This window comes from Lucilia cuprina, chromosome 4 (assembly GCF_022045245.1).
Source record: "Lucilia cuprina isolate Lc7/37 chromosome 4, ASM2204524v1, whole genome shotgun sequence".
Taxonomy (NCBI): Eukaryota; Metazoa; Arthropoda; class Insecta; order Diptera; family Calliphoridae; genus Lucilia; species Lucilia cuprina.
In genome coordinates this window covers 95,661,955-95,680,871 of record NC_060952.1, presented here as the reverse complement: position 1 = coordinate 95,680,871, position 18,917 = coordinate 95,661,955, and the positions used below count along the sequence as shown (strand labels likewise).

The following is an 18,917-nucleotide window of genomic DNA, read 5'->3' as shown; positions in this document are numbered from 1 at the left end:
GTTCTAGTTCAGTTCTAGTTCAGTTCTAGTTCAGTTCTAGTTCAGTTCTAGTTCAGTTCTAGTTCAGTTCTAGTTCAGTTCTAGTTCTAGTTCAGTTCTAGTTCTAGTACAGTTCTAGTTCTAGTTCAGTTCTAGTTCGGTTCTAGTTCAGTTCTATTTCAGTTCTAGTTCAGTTCTAGTTCAGTTCTAGTTCAGTTCTCAACCTTTCATTTTCCAACCTTTTACTCCTATGCACAGCACAAACAGTACTGACCTATGCAATTTTCCATTTAATATAACTAAAACCAACTCTGGTATCCATCTTTTCTCTTTTTATTTGAAACTTAAATTTAAAACCTTCTAGAATATTGTATGTTTTTAGCCGGAAAAAGAAGAAAATTAAAACAATGAATGCATGAAAAACGCATGTTTGTTTTTTCTAAGAAATTTGTTTTATATTTAAATTTATACCTAAACACCATAGGAAAGTTTTCAGCCAAAATATATAATTTAAATGTGAATTTTTACAAATACATACATACAATTATAAACTGCAAAAGTTTATTTATAATAGCAAACAATTAAAAACAAATAGAAAAACAAAAACTAGAGCACAAAGAAATTAAATATAATATTGGGTGAGGTTTGCAAAAATTAAAAAGATAAAAACGAAAATAAAATACAAATAATTGTTTGACAAAACGAAAGCGATAAAATACATACATAGATGTATGTATGTATAAATATGTATAAGTATGTGAGATAATAACTAGAAATAAACAAATTTGATTTAACTTTATCATAAAGTTCATTTTTGAAATTACAAATGAAATGTTTTAAAAAAATTTATTAAATTTTTTTAAATCTACCAAAAACTAAAAAAAAATCTTTAAAAATAAAATAAAACATTTTCCAAAAACATTCTCAAAAGTAAATGAAATAGACCCTAATAGAGTAGGCGTTAATATTTTCTATAAAAATGTTAACATTTTTACAAAAATACGAATGTTTGTCGTCTTTTTAAAAAATTGTATTTGCGGAAGTTTATGTTCGCTAGTTTTTGTAAAATTATATTAGTTTTAAAGATTTTTTAAACCAAAAATAGAATTTCAATAATAAAATCTCTAAAACTTATAAATTTGTTAATATTTAATCAAAATTTACCTGAAGATTGACTGCAGCTGTTAACTGGTGTTGTATCATCTGGATGAATATCATTAGAACAGGATGTTATTGTTGTTGCTGTATCTGTTGCTTTAACCGTAGATGATCCCACACCTGCAACATCAGTTGTACAAGAAACTGAGTCGTCAGTTGTCGAGGTATTTTCTTCAATAATCCTTTCAACCATTTTGGATTTTTTTATTTAATAATTTCAATCAAATCAAAATAAAAGTTTTTTTTATTACAATTTTATAGTTAAACAAATGAATTGTATTTATTTTTTTACAATAAGAATTTTCCGGTTAAAAAAATTGTGTATAGAAACGAAGAATTTTTCATGTAAAAAGGAGAGAAAAACAAAAACACAAACAACACTAAAAGTGGCACAAACTTGACTGCTGCACTTCAATTCGTTGGTTTTTACACACTCTTTCGCTACGTTTCTTTTAATTTTCAACAGTATTTCTGTGTTATGTTGTTGTTGTTTTTACACTATTTTCCACAAATTAGAAAGACTGGTGTTGTTTTTGTTTCTATTTTCTTGAAAAGATTTTCGAACGATCAAAAAGTAATGCAACACTGTGTCTTTTGTCTGATGTTTTGGTATTTTTTCCTTTTTTTCTTTATTGTAATGACAAAATTTCTTTATAGTTTTTTTTTTGTTACACTCTTTCTACTTCTTTCTTTTTCTCGCTCAATGCACTTTTTTCCTTCATACGCACTGCACTGTCTTCGTTTTGCTTCAATCTCTCTCAAATTACCGCAGCTGTTGTAACTGTTGGTTGTTTTTGTTTCTTTATTTTTTTGTATTTCTTTCTACACTTTACTGCGCTCTTTCAAAATGGTGGCCTTTACAGAGCAGTTTTTTTTCTATTTAGTTTTTAACACAATTTTTTTTCGTTTAAAGTTTTAGTTTTGTAATTTGAATCAAATTTGCACTTATTTAAATATTATTTTTTGTGGTTGTAGAAATTTTAAACGTTTTTCTTTTTATTGTTTTGTTTATAAAAAGTAGTTTTTTTGTATGTTTGAAAATACAACAAAAACGTTGACTTTAGCTTCTCAGTTGACGTTGCTGTAGTGCAGCATACAAATTGCGCAGCATTTACAATAATTTGCAAAAATCCTAACCTTAAATTCTTAAAAAACTTTTAAGAATTTTAAAGTTTTGTGGTTAAATGACATAAATTTTTAAGAAAATTAACCAATCTTCTTAAAAATTTCAATTCCAGTTTTGTGTGAAAGAAAAAACTTTCCTTTGCTGGTTGCTGTTAGCAGTAGGGATGTTATCGGTGGCAGAAAAAAAGCTGCGCAGCAAATAACGCTGCTTTTGTTTGTATTCCTTTTAGGGCTTTCTAATTGTTGCTGCTCCTGCTGCCGGAGCTGCGTAGGAATTCTATTTTTAGTTTCAAAATAATAAATTTTCTTCCTTTTTATCTTTTCAATGGTTTCAATCCGCAGATTGTTTCACCTGGTAGCTATTGCAATTCATAAGATTTTCTTTTTTTTTTTTTGCGTTTAGTTGGATTTTTTTCTTCGCTTTTGTTTTTTTCACAAATAATTAATCATCACATTGAATTTAGATTGTGGGGGCATATCAGAGAAAGAAATTGCTTCCTTTCCTTGATTTGTTGTTATTGTAAATAATAAAAAAAAGCTGCTGATGCTGCTGCTGAGTACAAGTTGGTTGATTGGTTGACGTAGTCGTTGGTTGTTTTTTGTTGGATTTTTCTGCGTTGTAACTTAAAAAAAAACATTCGCTAAAAGTAGCGGACAAAAGCCGTTTTCTTTGCGTTTTTTCGCTGTTGTTAATTGCTTTTTCGTTAGCTACCTCTCCATTTTCCACGCAATCCAGTTGATGATGAAATTCCGACTGAAAAAGAAGTCGGTAAATAAATTTCAACGAGCTTAATTTATTGCTTGTGCGCAGTGTTGTAAATATTAGTAGTAATATCTGCTACCATTTACCATTTGCTAATTTGTTTTTGTCCAATCATTCATGTATTTTTTTCTATTGTATGACTTTTAAGTGCTTAAAAAATTAAATTTAAATTTATCAAATGTTAATAAACTTTTCATTTTTATAACTTTCCTAAATTGTAGCAATAATTTCTTTATGATACTAATACTAAATTAAACAACCCTGTCCATGCTTAACTGAAATGCCAGATTGTTTTATTTACCACGAAAATATACATGTTTCTAGAACGATATTGTTTTTCTTTTGTAAATTTTTGTTTTTGTCGAAAAGTCGGAAAGAGTCGAAAAAAGACGAAAAGTCGAAAAAAGTCGAAAAGTAAGAAAAAGTCAAAAAAAGCCGAAAAGTCGGAAAGATTCGAAAAGTCGGAAAAAGTCGAAGAAGTGTAAAATAGTCGAAAATAGAAAGAAGTCGAAAAAACTCAAAATATTGCAACAATTAGAAAAAATATAAAAGTCGACCATTTATAAAATATTAAAAGTCGAAAAATCGACTTTTAATTAAATAAAAAAAGTCGAAAAATCGACTTTTAACTAAATGCAAAAAGTCGAAAAGTCGACTTTTCATAAAATGCAAAAAGTCGATTTTTCGTTTCAACTATAGAACCCTAATCTGTATGTTTCTCCTCTTGTTACTGCATTATTGTCTATATGTTAAACTGCTGTATCATTTTACGTAGTACGGTATTATAGAAAACTGCATTAGCGATAATAAACCACTGACATTTCTTATTTGGCTAAACCGTTTCTTTGGTAATTAACCACAAATCATCCGCTGGGTAAGTCAATTATCTGCATCCGTTAAATATTACTTAAAAAAACTAAATAATAAATGAAATAAGAATAAAAAAAATTTTAATTTGTTAATTAATCATTCCCTGAAATACTTATTGATAACTTTATATTGGTATAGAAGAGTTTTTTTATATTAAAAGCGAAAAAAAGTTCACTTTAATAAAAGTTCTTGACCAAATTTGTTGAAAATAAACATAAGTTTTCATAAAACTCTACAATTTTTATTAAAATTAAAATTTTGAATAAAATATTTATTTTAAAATACTCTATTTAAAAATTTAGATTTTTTTAAAACTAAAATGTTTCCCAAAAACTATTAGAAATACTTCTTCACCCAAATAAATATGGCGTATTTTCTAGTGAAACCTCCCTTAAACCCAAAACCAAACCACCACCCACAAGTTAGGGAGGAGCTTTTAACAATTTTACACCAATAACAAAAAAATGTAACCAAAAACTTTGTAACAGTAAAAAAAAAATACAAGAAGAACATTGTTTCAAAAAAAAAAACTTACAATTTTCGCAGGATATTTATAATGTCACACTTTTCCTTATGGATCATGCGCCTTGCCTTACAATAGTATCCAATATTAAACCGACAGTTACAAGATATTTTAATGCAAAATAATCTTGTAACATTTCTCAAGTGTTTTTCCGTTTGAAATACACAATTTCATATATCTTTTAAACTTAGTTACGTCGTGACTTTTAACGGATATTAAACGCTTCGCATAGCCTTATAAAAATGACCTCTAAAGAGTCGTCCACGACTTTGGTGTCTAAAAAGTCACGCAAATCTTTAAAATCATTGGTGGCGGTAGATTCGATTAATAATAAGTCAACGTCTACAAATCGTGTTCCGAAATGTGCCCGCTGTCGTAATCACGGCTGGATATCAGAGTTACGTGGTCATAAAAAACATTGTACTTATAAGAATTGTCGTTGTGCAAAGTGTGTGTTGATTTTCGAGCGTCAAAGGATAATGGCGGCTCAGGTAAGATTTAGTTTTGAAGACGAAGGATAATGCTTAACACAAAATCGCTTGTAATTGCAGTAAAAAATTAGTTGGTTGGGTTAGACTATAGACTAGACTACAGACTATAGACTAAACTATAGACTAGACTATAGACTAAACTAAACTATAGACTAAACTATAGACTAGACTATAGACTAAACTAAACTATAGACTAGACTATAGACTAGACTAAACTATTGACTCGACTATAGACTAGACTAAACTATAGACTAGACTAAACTTTAGACTAGACTATAGACTAGACTATAGACTAGATCATAGACTAGACTAAACTATAGACTAGACTAAACTTTAGACTAGACTATAGACTAGATCACAGACTAGACTATAGACTAGACTATAGACTAGACTATAGACTAGACTATAGACTAGACTATAGACTAGAATATAGACTAGAATATAGAGTAGACTATAGACTAGACTATAGACTAGACTATAGACTAGACTATAGACTAGACTATAGACTAGACTATAGACTAGACTATAGACTAGACTATAGACTAGACTATAGACTAGACTATAGACTAGACTATAGACTAGACTATAGACTAGACTATAGACTAGACTATAGACTAGACTATAGACTAGACTATAGACTAGACTATAGACTAGACTATAGACTAGACTATAGACAAGACTATAGACAAGACTATAGACTAGACTATAGACTAGACTATAGACTAGACTAGAAATTAAAATTTCGCTTTCAATTCTGTTGATGTCGTTTGTCGTCTGAGGTTACAATTGTAATTACACTGTTAATTGTTTTAACAGTTAAAAAAAGTTTTAAGAGCGGGTTTTTGAGTTGGCATTCAAAATCCAATTAATAGTCTCAAAGGTTAATCTAAAACAAAAATTTAATTTGATGTTTTTGGGTACAAAATTAAATTTCGCAGTGTTTCTCCGAAAACGTCTCTGTATGTTATTAAAACAGTTCATATTTTATAAAAAAGAAGAAGACAATTGTAAATGTAGTTTAAAAATTAATGAAAACATAAATTTAAAACAAATAATCACAACCCAATAAACCAAACGATATTATAACGATATTATAACGATATCACAAACTATACAACATTATAAAAGCCTCCACAATTTATACTAAACAATAAATCAAACATTATTTATATATTATTTTATTGCATCAGCTGTTTACACTTTTGCATTGCTTGCTCAAGTTTAGACCACCTCCATGGGGCGCTTAAACTAGCAAACAAATTAACTAACTAAGGGCGAGTTTTTCTGATAAAGATAATCTACATGCTTTCTTTAAACCTAGTTTAATACATGAGAAACACACAATTAACAAAAACAATTAGACAATGATTTCGGAAGAACAAAAAACATAATTTAAGTAAATTGCATTTCACTGATTTGTTTTGTTTTATTTATTATTGTTTTAAATTTTTATTTTAAAAGTTTTCCAAAGTTTTCCATTTTACAAAAGTATTGTTTGCAAAAAAAAAAAAACAGCTGCTCATTGATTATGTTTTTGAGTGAAAAGTTGGCAATACTAACAAAGTTAACTGAGCTTAAATCTAAAACTGAAAAGCACAATCATCGGTTAAAGTCAGCCTAAATTTGTACCGAGTTTAATCTAACAGCAAGTTAAGCCTAGTTTAACGGAATAGAAAGAATCTCGCCCTAAGTACTAAAAAAACATTTTTATTTAATCCCTAATCCTTTAGCTAAAGATTGCTTAAAATTTAAAGAATAAAAATAGAAATGAAAAAACACTGAAAATCACTAAATAAGAAATAATTGAAAAAACTAACTTATTTATTTAGTCAATTAAATAGATATAATCTTAACAGCTGTTAACATTAACATTTTAACAAAATCTAAATTTCCTAAAGATATTAATTTCAATTTTCAAATAAATAAAAGAAAATAAATAGAAAAACTAACTTTTACACCCAAAATAATATAAAAATAGTATAGAAAATCATAATATATTCATTGTATTTAATGGTTAAAGTAAACAGCTTGAGGTTACAAATAGAAATAATAAGGGCGTTTTCCTAGATTAAATGTTAGAGACATTAAATCAAAACCAAAAATAAACATAAAGTGATGACTACTACCAGAAATCATATCAACATCAACCACTAGAGACTAGATTTTATATGCCAACAACAAGTTATATAGAAATATTTGTTTCAAATGTTTGCACAAGTGTTTCAAAAACTGTCTAACATTCCTGCACAAATAAAAACAAAAACTCAAGAAAAAAGTTCACAGGTCAGGTTACTTAAACTAACTAAACTCCCCCTAGATTCAACTTATAAATATACAGTTATCTATCAACTAGGAAAAAAGAGATTTCGAAACTCAGCCATATTTAACACCCCTTCTCTAATAGCTAATATGTTAAAGTTTATGTCAAGCCATGTCAGGCATATTAATTTCAATCAATTGTTTACATTTAACTAAATTCTTAAGTCAACAATATGTTTTCTCTTCTTTTTGTTTATATCTAGGTAGCCCTTAAGCGTCAACAGGCTGTAGAAGATGCCATAGCTTTACGTTTAGTGGCCACTAAAACCGGCCAACAAATGGACAGTCTGCCTCCTGGCAATATATTTGATTTGGCGGAAAATCTGCAGGACATTAAACAGGCTAACAATTCCTTAAAACCAACACAACAAGAAACTGTTGAAGATTTAAGTTTACCCAGTAAACAAACGGAATCATTACAGAAAAGTTCCTTAAATTCTAAAGTAGAAACTATTACCGCTATTAGTGCGTCCAGCACAAGTTCTGCTACAACTACCCTTACTTCTTCCTCTAATGCTAAGGTTTCACAGAATGCCATTGATATGTTGGCTCAATTATTTCCTCAAAGAAAACGCACCGTTTTGGAATTAGTTTTAAAAAGATGTGATTCTGATTTGGTTAAGGCTATTGAAAATATTTCCTCATCCTATAAGGATCATAGTGAAGATATAGATGTTGATGTGGAGCCATTAAAGAACAGCGGAAATAATGTTATGAAAAGTGCTTTTAAACCGGTTTATAGTTCGGGGAATATGGTAAGTTTTTAAAAAACACTAGGCTTTAGACTATACTATAGATTAGACTACAGATTAGGCTTTAGACTAGACTATAGACTAGACTATAGACTAGACTATAGACTAGACTATAGACTAGACTATAGACTAGACTATAGACTAGACTATAGACTAGACTATAGACTAGACTATAGACTAGACTATAGACTAGACTATAGACTAGACTATAGACTAGACTATAGACTAGACTATAGACTAGACTATAGACTAGACTATAGACTAGACTATAGACTAGACTATAGACTAGACTATATTCTTGACTATAGACTAGATTATAGACTAGATTATAGACTAGGCTATAGACTAGACTAGACTAAACACTAGACTATAGACTAGACTATGGACTATAGACTAAACTATAGTTATGATTATAGATTAGACTTAACTATAGACTAGACCATAAATTGGACTATAGACTAGACATTTAAGCAATTTCAGATTTATTTTGAAATATTCTTCTTCTTTTCCTTAACAGCATCCGAAACCTTTAACCCTTAGCAGTTCGTTATGTTCCACCGCTACTGCTTATCCCAAATGGTTTGTGCCCCTTACATTTCCCATTACTTTTCAGGGGCATTTGGCACCAGCTTTGCCACCTAACGCTAGTCTACCGCCTCTCGCCACACGTTGTACTTTGCCAAATTGTACGTGCTTAGAGGCTTATCAATTTAATTGTCCATAAAACGTTTGTAAATTGTTGTAAAATTTTAAATATTTAATAAAACATAAATAAGTAATAAATGTAAAGTATTAAACGGAAAAAGATTTGTTTTAATTTTATGTAATATGGTAACACTTAAACTTAATATGAAGTTAAGCTTAATCTATGTTAATGATAAAGAATTACTAAATAAAATAATAGGAAAAATTATAAATGTTCTATATAATTTTATAGATTATGTAACAAATTTAACTATTCTACTTTAAATTAAAAATAATAATTAAATATTATTAATTATAATTAAAAAAACAGAAATTTTTTCTATCAATTGTCATAAAAATCATAACAAATCACTCATAATGTATTAATGTCTAGTTATCATAACTAAAAACAAAAGACAAATAATGTGATATTATTTAAAATTTAAGCATAAATTTAGCAATTCACCTAAAAAAAATTGATAAACAACATTATTTACGAAATATATGTGTATTTTATTTTATTATTATTTTAAACAATTTCACATAATGAAAAATAACAATTGTTATTATTTGTTAGAACAACAATATTTCAATACTCCCTCAAATGAGGAACGAAACTATATTATCAAATACATATATTTATTTGGAGTCTAAGGTAAAACAACTTCCCCTACCTTTCCGATTGAAACAACAAAAGTAATCGATCATTGTAAGCTTTAACCAATAGATAATGATATCATTATTTATATGATATGTATTGTGGAATCAAATACACGAGTATGAGAATCATAATGATTAAAAAAAAAGTATTAAAATCAAAATGCTTAATAAAATGGAGGACTGGCAAAAGTATGTACAAAAGGAATAGATTTTTATAGGAAAACAAAAAAAAAATGGTTTTAAATCCTTGAAGAAACGTCATATTGAGGAAATATTGGTATCATTTTAAATTTTTATAAAAATTTGATTTCTATAAGTTATTGGATCTAGATCCAATGGAATTCAATTTTAATGGTAGCAGATGCAGCGAATGTGCACAGAATAGCGGTAACAGGCATGAAAAAATTCAATACTTTTAACATCGAAAAATAATCCGTCTATAGTCCAGTCTATAGTCTGATCTATATTATAGTCTATAGTGTAGTCTATAGTTTAGTCTATAGTCTAGTCTATAGTATAGTCTTTAGTCTAGTCTATAGTGTAGTCTGTAGTCTAGTCTATAGTCTAGTCTAAAGTCTAGTCTATAGTCTAGTCTATAGTCTAGTCTATAGTCTAGTCTATACCATAGTCTATAGTCGAGTCTATTGTCGAGTCTATAGTCTAGTCTATAGTCTAGTCTATAGTCTAGTCTAGTCTATAGTCTAGTTTATACTCTAGTTTATAGTCTAGTCTAAAATCTAGTCAAGTCTATAGTCTAGCCTATACTCTAGTTTACAGTCTAGTCTAAAATCTAGTGTAGTCTATAGTCTTTTCTAAAATCTAGTCTATAGTCTAGTCTAAAATCTAGTCTAGTCTATAGTCAAGTCTATAGTCTAGTCTATAATCTAGTCTAGTCTTTAGTCTTTTCTAATAGTCTATAGTCTAGTCTATAGTATTTATAGTCTAGACTAGTTTATAGCCTAGCCTGAAGTCTAGTCTTTATTCTACTCAATAGTCTAGTCTATTTTTTAGTCTATAGTCTAGTCTATAGCCTAGTCTATAGTCTAGTCTATAGCCTAGTCTATAGTATAGTCTATAAACTAGGCTACAGTCTAGTCTATAGTACAAAGCAGCATATGGTGGATTCCTGAATTTGATCGGTATTTCCTACCATCAGGTCAGCCTGTCATTTCGTAGAGAGTTTTTTATAATTATGGAAATTAAACTGATGCTAAAATTGGTGAAAGATCGGAAAAGTCTCTATATATTGGAGATTACTACTGATTTAATATGCCTTTTTATGCTTCGGGGAAGTTTCTAGATGCTGTTGCCATATCAAAACGACTAATTCGGGGCAATTATTGGTTTTAGTTTATATAGAGGGAACCTGATCCATTATGCCTAATACGTCTCTAGATGCTGTTGCCGAAACAACAGGGAAATCTCAATAGTGTGGTTGCACGGGCTTTAAGAGATTAAGGAATGCACTGGATTAGGTGATTAGATGATGGTGGGGATGTCATTTTAAATAATGTAACATTTATTAAAAAAACAAAATTTTAGATGTACAATTTCTTATTTTTATAAGTTTGTTAATGTAACTGTAACTTAAAATCACTTAATTATTTTAACCTTTTATTTAATTATTATAAAATTTCAACAAATTCGTTTATCAGTTAATATAACTAACACCTTAAAACAATTGCTACTGTATAAAGACAACCCTGCCAGATAACAGTAAAATGATTAGCAGTGAGTAGTAGCAAGTAGTAAATAGTAGTAGTCATTGTTATTTGATCAAAGCCGAAAATACCGCTAAAACCCTTTAAAGAAATCAAAACTGAGCAAAAAAAAAAAAATACTCATAAAATAAAGGTAATGGGGCGGCAAATAGAAAAAAATCATAATAAACAAAAAATTGAGAGTGTTATAAATTAAGCAGAATAAAAAAAATACATTAGAAACCTAAAAAAGGGATTTTCTAAAGAAAATATACAACAGTTTAGTTAAAAAAATGGTTCATCGAAAGGCGTTATCAAAATGTTTTTTTTTTTTTTAACGAAAAATCGCAGAAACCCCAACCCTTTTGGTGGAGAAAAATAAAATAGAAACCTGCTTTTAGACATTATCTAAACAATATGTTTTATTATCTAATATCATTGGACGACAGTCAGTAGCAGAAATAACAGCAGTAATTGTTGATCGTCAGTTGTTGTTATCGTAGAATTAAATAGTCGTCTAATACAACAAATATTAGTATGTGAACATTTCGAATGTATGTATGTATTTTTATTTATTCTGTATAGTGTTATGTAGGAATTCTTCTTCGAGCAATGTATTGGCATTTCAGATTACACAGTTTCCTATTCAATTCAAAATTATTCATAATACAGCTGAAAATAAAACAAATATTACATTTTATTGTTTAAAAACGCTTAAATAGTGAAGTGGCTTCTTAAAAATTTATGCTAAATATGGCAACATTCTTTCGTCATAGTCTAGTCTATAGTCTAGTCTATAGTATAGTCTATAGTATAGTCTATAGTCTAGTCTATAGTCTAGTCTATAGTCTAGTCTATAGTCTAGTCTATAGTCTAGTCTATAGTCTAGTCTATAGTCTAGTCTATAGTCTAGTCTATAGTCTAGTCTATAGTCTAGTCTATAGTCTAGTCTATAGTCTAGTCTATAGTCTAGTCTATAGTCTAGTCTATAGTGTAGTCTATAGTCTAGACTATAGATTATTTCAGTGATAGATAATTTCAGTGAATTATCTCCAAAATTGATTACAAGGTTTACAAGCCCTATTCGGGGGTTCAGTTGTATGGGGGCTAGTTGAAATAATGAACCGATCTTTACCATTTTCGATAGGCTTAGTCCCTGGGACAATAGAAGATGATGTACCAAATTTGATTGAAGTATTTTAAAAATTGCGGCATGTACTTTGATTACAAGGATGAACTGACAGACGGACGGACATAGCTAAATCGACTCAGAAAATTATTCTGATTGGTATACTTAAACCCAATATTCCATCCCCACTAAAGTGATGTAGATTAAAATTGAAATAATGAAAAGTATTTAAAAAACCAATAAATCTTTTTAATAAAAATCCAATGAAAACCTTTTGGAAACAGTGTTATCAAAAACTAAAATTCTCAAAATATTTTTTGGTAAATTATTTAGACATTCATAATAATTATCACGAACATTTAGTATCATTACACGTTTATTTATTTTGTATAGTTGTATAGGTAAGTAGGTTTCAAATTATTATTTTTTATGGTTCCTATTAGTACACTTCATAATGCTATTAATAAAGATATCAATTACCTGCAAACATATTTCAAATTGATTTGATTAATTGTATTGAAACAATAATAATAATTTCATTATTGGAAAAAAATCAGATTTTTAGTAACAATAAGACCATACAACTGTTAAGGTCTCAAAAGTGAACTACAATTAGAGGAAAATAATCATATAAGCAAAATAGTGCAATTATTTAATAAGAAAAATACTATAATTAAAGGAAAATAAAATGGATACCTTAAAAACCAATAAATCCTCTTTCTCTATAGAAAATATTTTAGATCAAAAAACCTCTAAAGATACTAATTTAAAACCGACAACACATATACAAATACCCTCTCCCAGTTTAACAACAACAACATCTTTACCCTCACCCAATTTGGATAATACCGTAACATCTACCAGTCTAGCACGTACACCGGATTTTGAACAATATACCGCTTTTAAAAATCTCACTTTAAAAACAGCCAACAACCACAACATCAACAACAACTCTCCCTCCTCATTAACTTTAGCTAGTACTTTAACACAACATGCAACAGCTGCCCCTGCTCCTACTGCTCTACATTTTGATCATGTTTATGATCCTACAGCCTCCTTATTCTATCAACAAGTCTTAAATTTACAGAAAAATTCCGCCTTTTTAATGCCACATTTTCAGGCTGCAGCAGCTGCCGCCGCAATGGCTAATGTTTCGACGGTGGCGGCTCGTGGAACACCGTCGGTTTATTGTGAAACTCCTTATAATCAATTTATGGATTGTGAAGGTGAGTGAGTCAAGTTGTATTTGGAAGTTAATTAAGTAAAAAGCGAAATATTTAATCTCCATTTTCACAAAGTCTAGTTATTTTTATTTTGAAGATATTTTGACAGTTGTCATACAAAAATTGTTTTAACTGGAAGAATAACTAGCGGTTAAACGCATTTAATATTTATGAAAGAATTGTAATATATACCTGAACTAAACGCCTATTTTTTAAGTCAATTTGGTGAAAAAACTTCTCGCAATTTCTAAAATACTTTAATTTGTTATTTCTAATATTTTTTTAAATTTTCATTTATCTATATATATTAGCGATTTATTACAAATTTTGTAACATTGTTTCAAAGATAATGCAAAAAACTTTCTAAGTTCTATTCTGCATTGCAATTACGTTTCCGCATTCGGTTACGCAACAATCGAAAATTGGTATTCCAACAAAAAACTTAATTGTAAGATTAAGGAGAAGCAGTTTAATTTTATTGTAAATGCTTTACAATTGTTTGTATTCTGCATTACGATTGTAATTATGTTTTTCTAAGTTAATCCCTCCTATTCTGCATTTCGATTACGTTCACGCATTCAGTTACGCAATGATCGAAAAAAGGTATCACAACGTTTCGTTTCAATGCTTTACGATTGTGTGTATTCTGCATTTCGATCGTAATTACGTTTAGGTAACTGCCAGTCAACACTAGGACCTGGTTCACACTAGGAAACCTTTTTTGGGAATCTTTTGATTTTTGTGTGAGAGAGAAAGAGAAAGAAATATCAACCAACCCTTTCTCTCACATACAAAATCAAAAGTTTCTCACCAAAAGTTTCCTGGTGTGAACCAGGTCTAGGAAACTTTTTTTTTTTTTTTTTGAAACTCTTGATTTTGCGTAGGAGAATCAAGTGCAGAGTTTCTCCTACTTGGAAACTTGTTTTGTTATTCTTCTCATTCGTAAAAACAAATCAATGCAATTAACACGTAGTTTCTGAAAAAAAGTTTCTATGTGTGGACATTAAGAACTCTTCAAAAGAGAATTTAAAAATAACGCTTTACGATTGTGTGTATTCTGCATTTCGATTGTAATTACATTTAGGAATTGAATAGGGCCGTTGTTTATGTGACGGAGAGTCGTATTGAAATGCAGAATACCAAAGTAGCCAAACGGAGAAAATTTCAATTCAAAATAGGGGCCAATAACCCTAATACATATGTATGTTGAAATCAGTTTTTAGAAGACCTCAAATATCTCCAAGATCCAAATTTTTAGACAGACTTTGGAGAAATTTCATATTGGCACCTATTCTGCATTTCAATTCGAAACGAAATTTTCTCCGTTTGGCAACTTTGGTATTCTGCATTTCGATTCGACTATCCGCCACATAAACAACGGCCCCTATTCTGCATTTCAATTCGAAACGAAATTTTATCCGTTTGGCAACTTTGGTATTCTGCATTCCATTCGACTCTCTGCCACATAAACAATGACCCCTATTCTGCATTTCAATTCGAAATTTTCTCCGTTTGGCAACTTTAGTATTCTGCATTTCGATTCGACTCTCCGCCACATAAACAACAACTTACAAAAACGTAGGTACGATCGTAACGCAGATACCTTTTTTGATCGTTGTGTAATCGTAATCGAAATGCAGATTAGGGGTGAATACAAATCAGCAGAATCCAAAGATTTCTCATTCTTGAAATTACAAAATGATATTTGAATGTGTTTTGTATAAAAACGTTTATATAGTTTATATTTAAGCTAAAAAAGAACACATTTGACAACACATACTTTAAGTCATGTTTCATCTATAAAATAGTGATGCCAGATACATTCATATATTTAGTAATACTGCAATAACATTTGATAATAATCTATAATACATTTTTGTAAAACAATTACATATCTATCTTTTGTCTTGTTATTAGTTGCTTTCAATTTCTTTTGAATCGGCTAGGTCGCCCCCTCCACTTTATTAACAAACAAAAAACCCAAAATAATGCATTCATTGTGTATCAGCCGTTTTTTTGTTTATGTTTTTAAATGGCGTTTATCCATTGGCGCCATCACTTGATTATTTTCCAGCGATTTCAAGTTTTGATTTGTTTATTTAGTTGTCTATAGACAAATATTAACGTTTATTATTTGTTTGCAATCATTATAACTGTTATTATCCCCCCATAATCAATCATTTTACAATGTGATTAACACAAATTATTTACTTTAAATGCAATAGAATCAAACAAATATTTTTACGAGTACCTAGTTTATGTGTTACATATAAAATGCATTTTAATGATAAGAAAGACTTAACAAATTAAAGGTGTTTTTTTTGGTGTTACAATTTTGTTTGTTTGTTTATTAGTGGTTTTATTGTGTTCACACTTGAATGAAATAAGTTTTTTTTTGTTAGAAACCTACCTATGTCTGGTAATTTGATATTTTCCTTATTTTTAAACAAGTTTTTAACACCTTGAATATTATTTTCTTTTGGAGATAACTATAGTTAAAGTGAGCAAACATATTTTAATGCATTTTTTTAGAATTAGGAAAATAATTTAACAAATATAGCAAAAATTAGATTTTTTATATTAGAAACGCTTTCAAACGGAAGAATTAACATATGGCAGTACTTTAAAAATATGTAAACTAGGGTTCTATAAATCGACTATCGAATAATCGAACAATCGACTTTTTGTCGAAAAAAGTCGAAGTCGACTATTTTGTTCCAAAAAAATCGATAACTCGACTATCGTCTATGAAAAAAGTCGAAAAGTCGACTTTTAATTAAATGAAAAAAGTCGAAAAATCGACTTTTAACTAAATGCAAAAAGTCGAAAGTCGACATTTCGACTTTTTGCATTTTATGAAAAGTCGACTTTTTGCATTTAGTTAAAAGTCGATTTTTCATAAAATGCAAAAAGTCGGAAAGTCGACTTTTCGTTTCAACTATAGAACCCTAATGTAAACAATACACTTGTTATTGTAACTTGGAGAAAGAAAATGTAAACAAAGCAGCGTAATAGCAATGTCATCTTTTGTATAAGAAATTCTTTAAAAATGGACAAAAATCTTAATTTTGCTTAAAATTATGGAAATTTTTGACAAATTACATAATTATTATTAAGTCTAAAGGAATTTCTTATTTCATAAATATTCGATTATTTTTTGACAAATTATATAAATTTTCTTAAATGCAAAAGGAATTCAGTTATTAAACATTGTAATTAAAGAATGTATATTAAAAAGAGTAATTTTTAAAAAATTATTATCTTCACAGACAAGGAAATGACGATTAAACGTTTAAATTAATAAAACAAAAGTATTTAATTAACAAAAAAAAACTGTTATTAAAAACGATTAATAGTCATTGGTTTATGTCCATTAATATGATAACATTTTTGTCATAAAAAAATACCTAGATAACACAAAAAAGGTGTTAAAAACACATTATTAATAATAATAACTAAATTAACTTAACTTTAAATAATTACTATTAAAAAAAATCATTGCAAAGTAGTGTTATCTTTATAAAAATGGGGAATAACTTTTATTAAAATAGTATTTTATATTAAACACATCATTAATTGATAATAAATTTCATTTAACATTATGACGCTTATAGCAAAAAATTAAACAGGCACAAATTCCCGCATAATAAATTAAAAAAAATTAAATGTTCAGACAGTCATGTGTTCTATATATTGAAAGAAATATCAATTTGCAAATATGTAATAATTTTCTATTTTTTATTCTTTTTTTATATTTTGGTATTTTAATAAGCCATTATTTCAAGTGTTTCTTTTCATTATTAAACCAATAAACACCAGTATTGGCAACAATATCAATTGTTTTTGTTCTCTCTATCTCGCTTACTCTTTTAATGTTTCAATAAAGCAAAAGAAAAAACCTTCTCAATTATGGTTTCTCTCTCACTTTTTCTTGTTTATTTTTTTCAAAAGGGGGCGGTGTATGTGTGTGCAAGAATAATAACCAATCAAATGTCATTATTAGATAAACAACATTGGGTAAAACAGCATGGTTGCAATTTTAAGTACTTTTTGTTATAAATTACATGAAAAAATTAGTTTTTCATAGAAAAAAAGATTTTCATAAAAAAAATTACATAAATGTAAACAAATAATTAAACGGTTAATATTTATAAAAAATTAAAATCTTTTTTTAAAAAAAGATTAAAGCAAATTAATTAAACATTTAATTTATTAAACTTTTTTCCATTTTCTCTTTAGCCTATCCCACAAATGCCTCAGCCGCTGCTGCTCTATACTGTAATGCTGCCTATCCCGGTTTCTATATGCCTGGTTTTGGTGTAAAACGTAAAGGTGGACAAATTCGTTTTACCTCACAACAAACTAAAAATCTCGAAAATCGTTTCAACTCCTCCAAATATCTATCGCCCGAAGAACGTAGACATTTAGCTCTACAACTTAAGCTAACCGATCGTCAAGTCAAAACATGGTTTCAAAATCGTCGAGCTAAATGGCGTCGTGCTAATCAGGCAAAACGTTCTTCCCACTATTTACATGCCGCAGCTCAGACACATAATAATCAACGTAGTGTTATTAAATCAAATCATATAACAAATAATAATAGTAATAGTAGAAATCAGTCATTGAGTCAGGAAGATAAACAATTCCTGTCGGAAAATGATGAAAGTGATGGAGATAGTGAAGATGAAGATATTTATGTGCAGGATAGACCAAGATCGGAATAAACAAAGTAGTAGTAATTTAAGTTTTAACGTAAATTTAACCAAAGATATCAGTTAACTAAAGTATTTAAGAGCATTTATTAGCTTTAAGTTTTAATAAGTAAAAATTTAGTTTTAATTTTATATGTAAATAGTGCGATTTTTAAATAATTTATAAAATAAAATTATGTTTATTATTAAGAAAAACTAAAAAAAATGTTTTGATTTATTATATAGGTATTTAAATTTTAACGCAAATCAGTCAAAATTTTAATCTGAAAAAATCTAAAAGAACTTTTCTTTCTGAAAACTTTGTTTTTCAGAATAGTTTAAAATCTGCAAATTATCGTTTCATATATATACATATCGAAAAATGTATTTTTTTTCGAGTATTATCTTAAATCTGCAAAAATGTTTTGCAAAACATTTTGAAAAACAGAATCTATTGTGATGGAGTATTAAAGGTTTTAAAGATTTTTAAGTTGGAAACTTATTTAAGAAATAGAAAAATTTTTCGTTTTTTAGTAAGAAAAGTCGATTTTTTATGGAAAACTTAAGTGATTGCACACTTTTGATATTTAGACGTTTATTTGAAGTACCACATTGTAGTTTTAACCAACCCTATTCTGTTCTGCATTTCAATTCGAATTGAAAATTTCTCCTTTTGACAACTTTGGTAATCTGCATTTTGATTCGAAGCTTCATCACTAAAATGACAAGTTTTAAAACTGTAGTTACGATTGAAATGCAGAATACATGCAATCAGAAGGCATTAAATTAAATTAAAATTGCTTCTTCTTTTTCTTACGATTCCGTTTATTGTTGAAATACCAATTTTTGA

The 18,917-nt window shown here is 28.5% G+C and overlaps 3 protein-coding genes across 3 annotated transcripts in view; 2 read left to right on the top strand and 1 right to left on the bottom strand.

Annotated features, from left to right (window-relative positions):
• Positions 1-3,032, bottom strand: part of LOC111684637 (homeobox protein 2) — a 29,851-nt gene extending 26,819 nt beyond the window's left edge. Inside the window, exon 1 of the mRNA XM_023446847.2 lies at positions 1,144-3,032. Within this exon, the coding sequence (XP_023302615.2) occupies positions 1,144-1,330 (187 nt within the window). The 5' untranslated portion in view covers positions 1,331-3,032. The remainder of the gene's footprint in view (positions 1-1,143) is intronic.
• Positions 3,033-4,615: 1,583 nt separating this feature from the next.
• LOC111684634 (doublesex- and mab-3-related transcription factor dmd-4) lies at positions 4,616-8,772 on the top strand. Its single transcript, XM_023446844.2, has 3 exons — positions 4,616-4,909; positions 7,432-7,983; positions 8,498-8,772. The coding sequence occupies exons 1-3, from the start codon at positions 4,661-4,663 to the stop codon at positions 8,702-8,704; spliced, it is 1,008 nt and encodes a 335-aa protein (XP_023302612.2). The 5' UTR covers positions 4,616-4,660; the 3' UTR covers positions 8,705-8,772.
• Positions 8,773-12,722: 3,950 nt separating this feature from the next.
• On the top strand, positions 12,723-18,239 carry LOC111683094 (homeobox protein Hox-B8b). The gene is made up of 2 exons (XM_023445128.2): positions 12,723-13,379; positions 17,616-18,239. Exons 1-2 carry the CDS (start codon positions 12,842-12,844, stop codon positions 18,098-18,100), a joined length of 1,023 nt encoding a protein of 340 aa, XP_023300896.2. The 5' UTR covers positions 12,723-12,841; the 3' UTR covers positions 18,101-18,239.
• The last annotated feature ends 678 nt before the right edge of the window (positions 18,240-18,917 follow it).

Bases quoted from the DNA above. Each gene is read 5' to 3' on its own strand.
- LOC111683094 (XM_023445128.2), top strand. From the start codon at position 12,842: ATGGATACCTTAAAAACCAATAAATCCTCTTTCTCTATAGAAAATATT. The intron at 13,380-17,615 runs GTGAGTGAGTCA...TTTTCTCTTTAG, and splicing joins TCAATTTATGGATTGTGAAG to CCTATCCCACAAATGCCTCA.
- LOC111684634 (XM_023446844.2), top strand. From the start codon at position 4,661: ATGACCTCTAAAGAGTCGTCCACGACTTTGGTGTCTAAAAAGTCACGC. The intron at 4,910-7,431 runs GTAAGATTTAGT...GTTTATATCTAG, and splicing joins AAAGGATAATGGCGGCTCAG to GTAGCCCTTAAGCGTCAACA. The intron at 7,984-8,497 runs GTAAGTTTTTAA...TTTCCTTAACAG, and splicing joins TTTATAGTTCGGGGAATATG to CATCCGAAACCTTTAACCCT.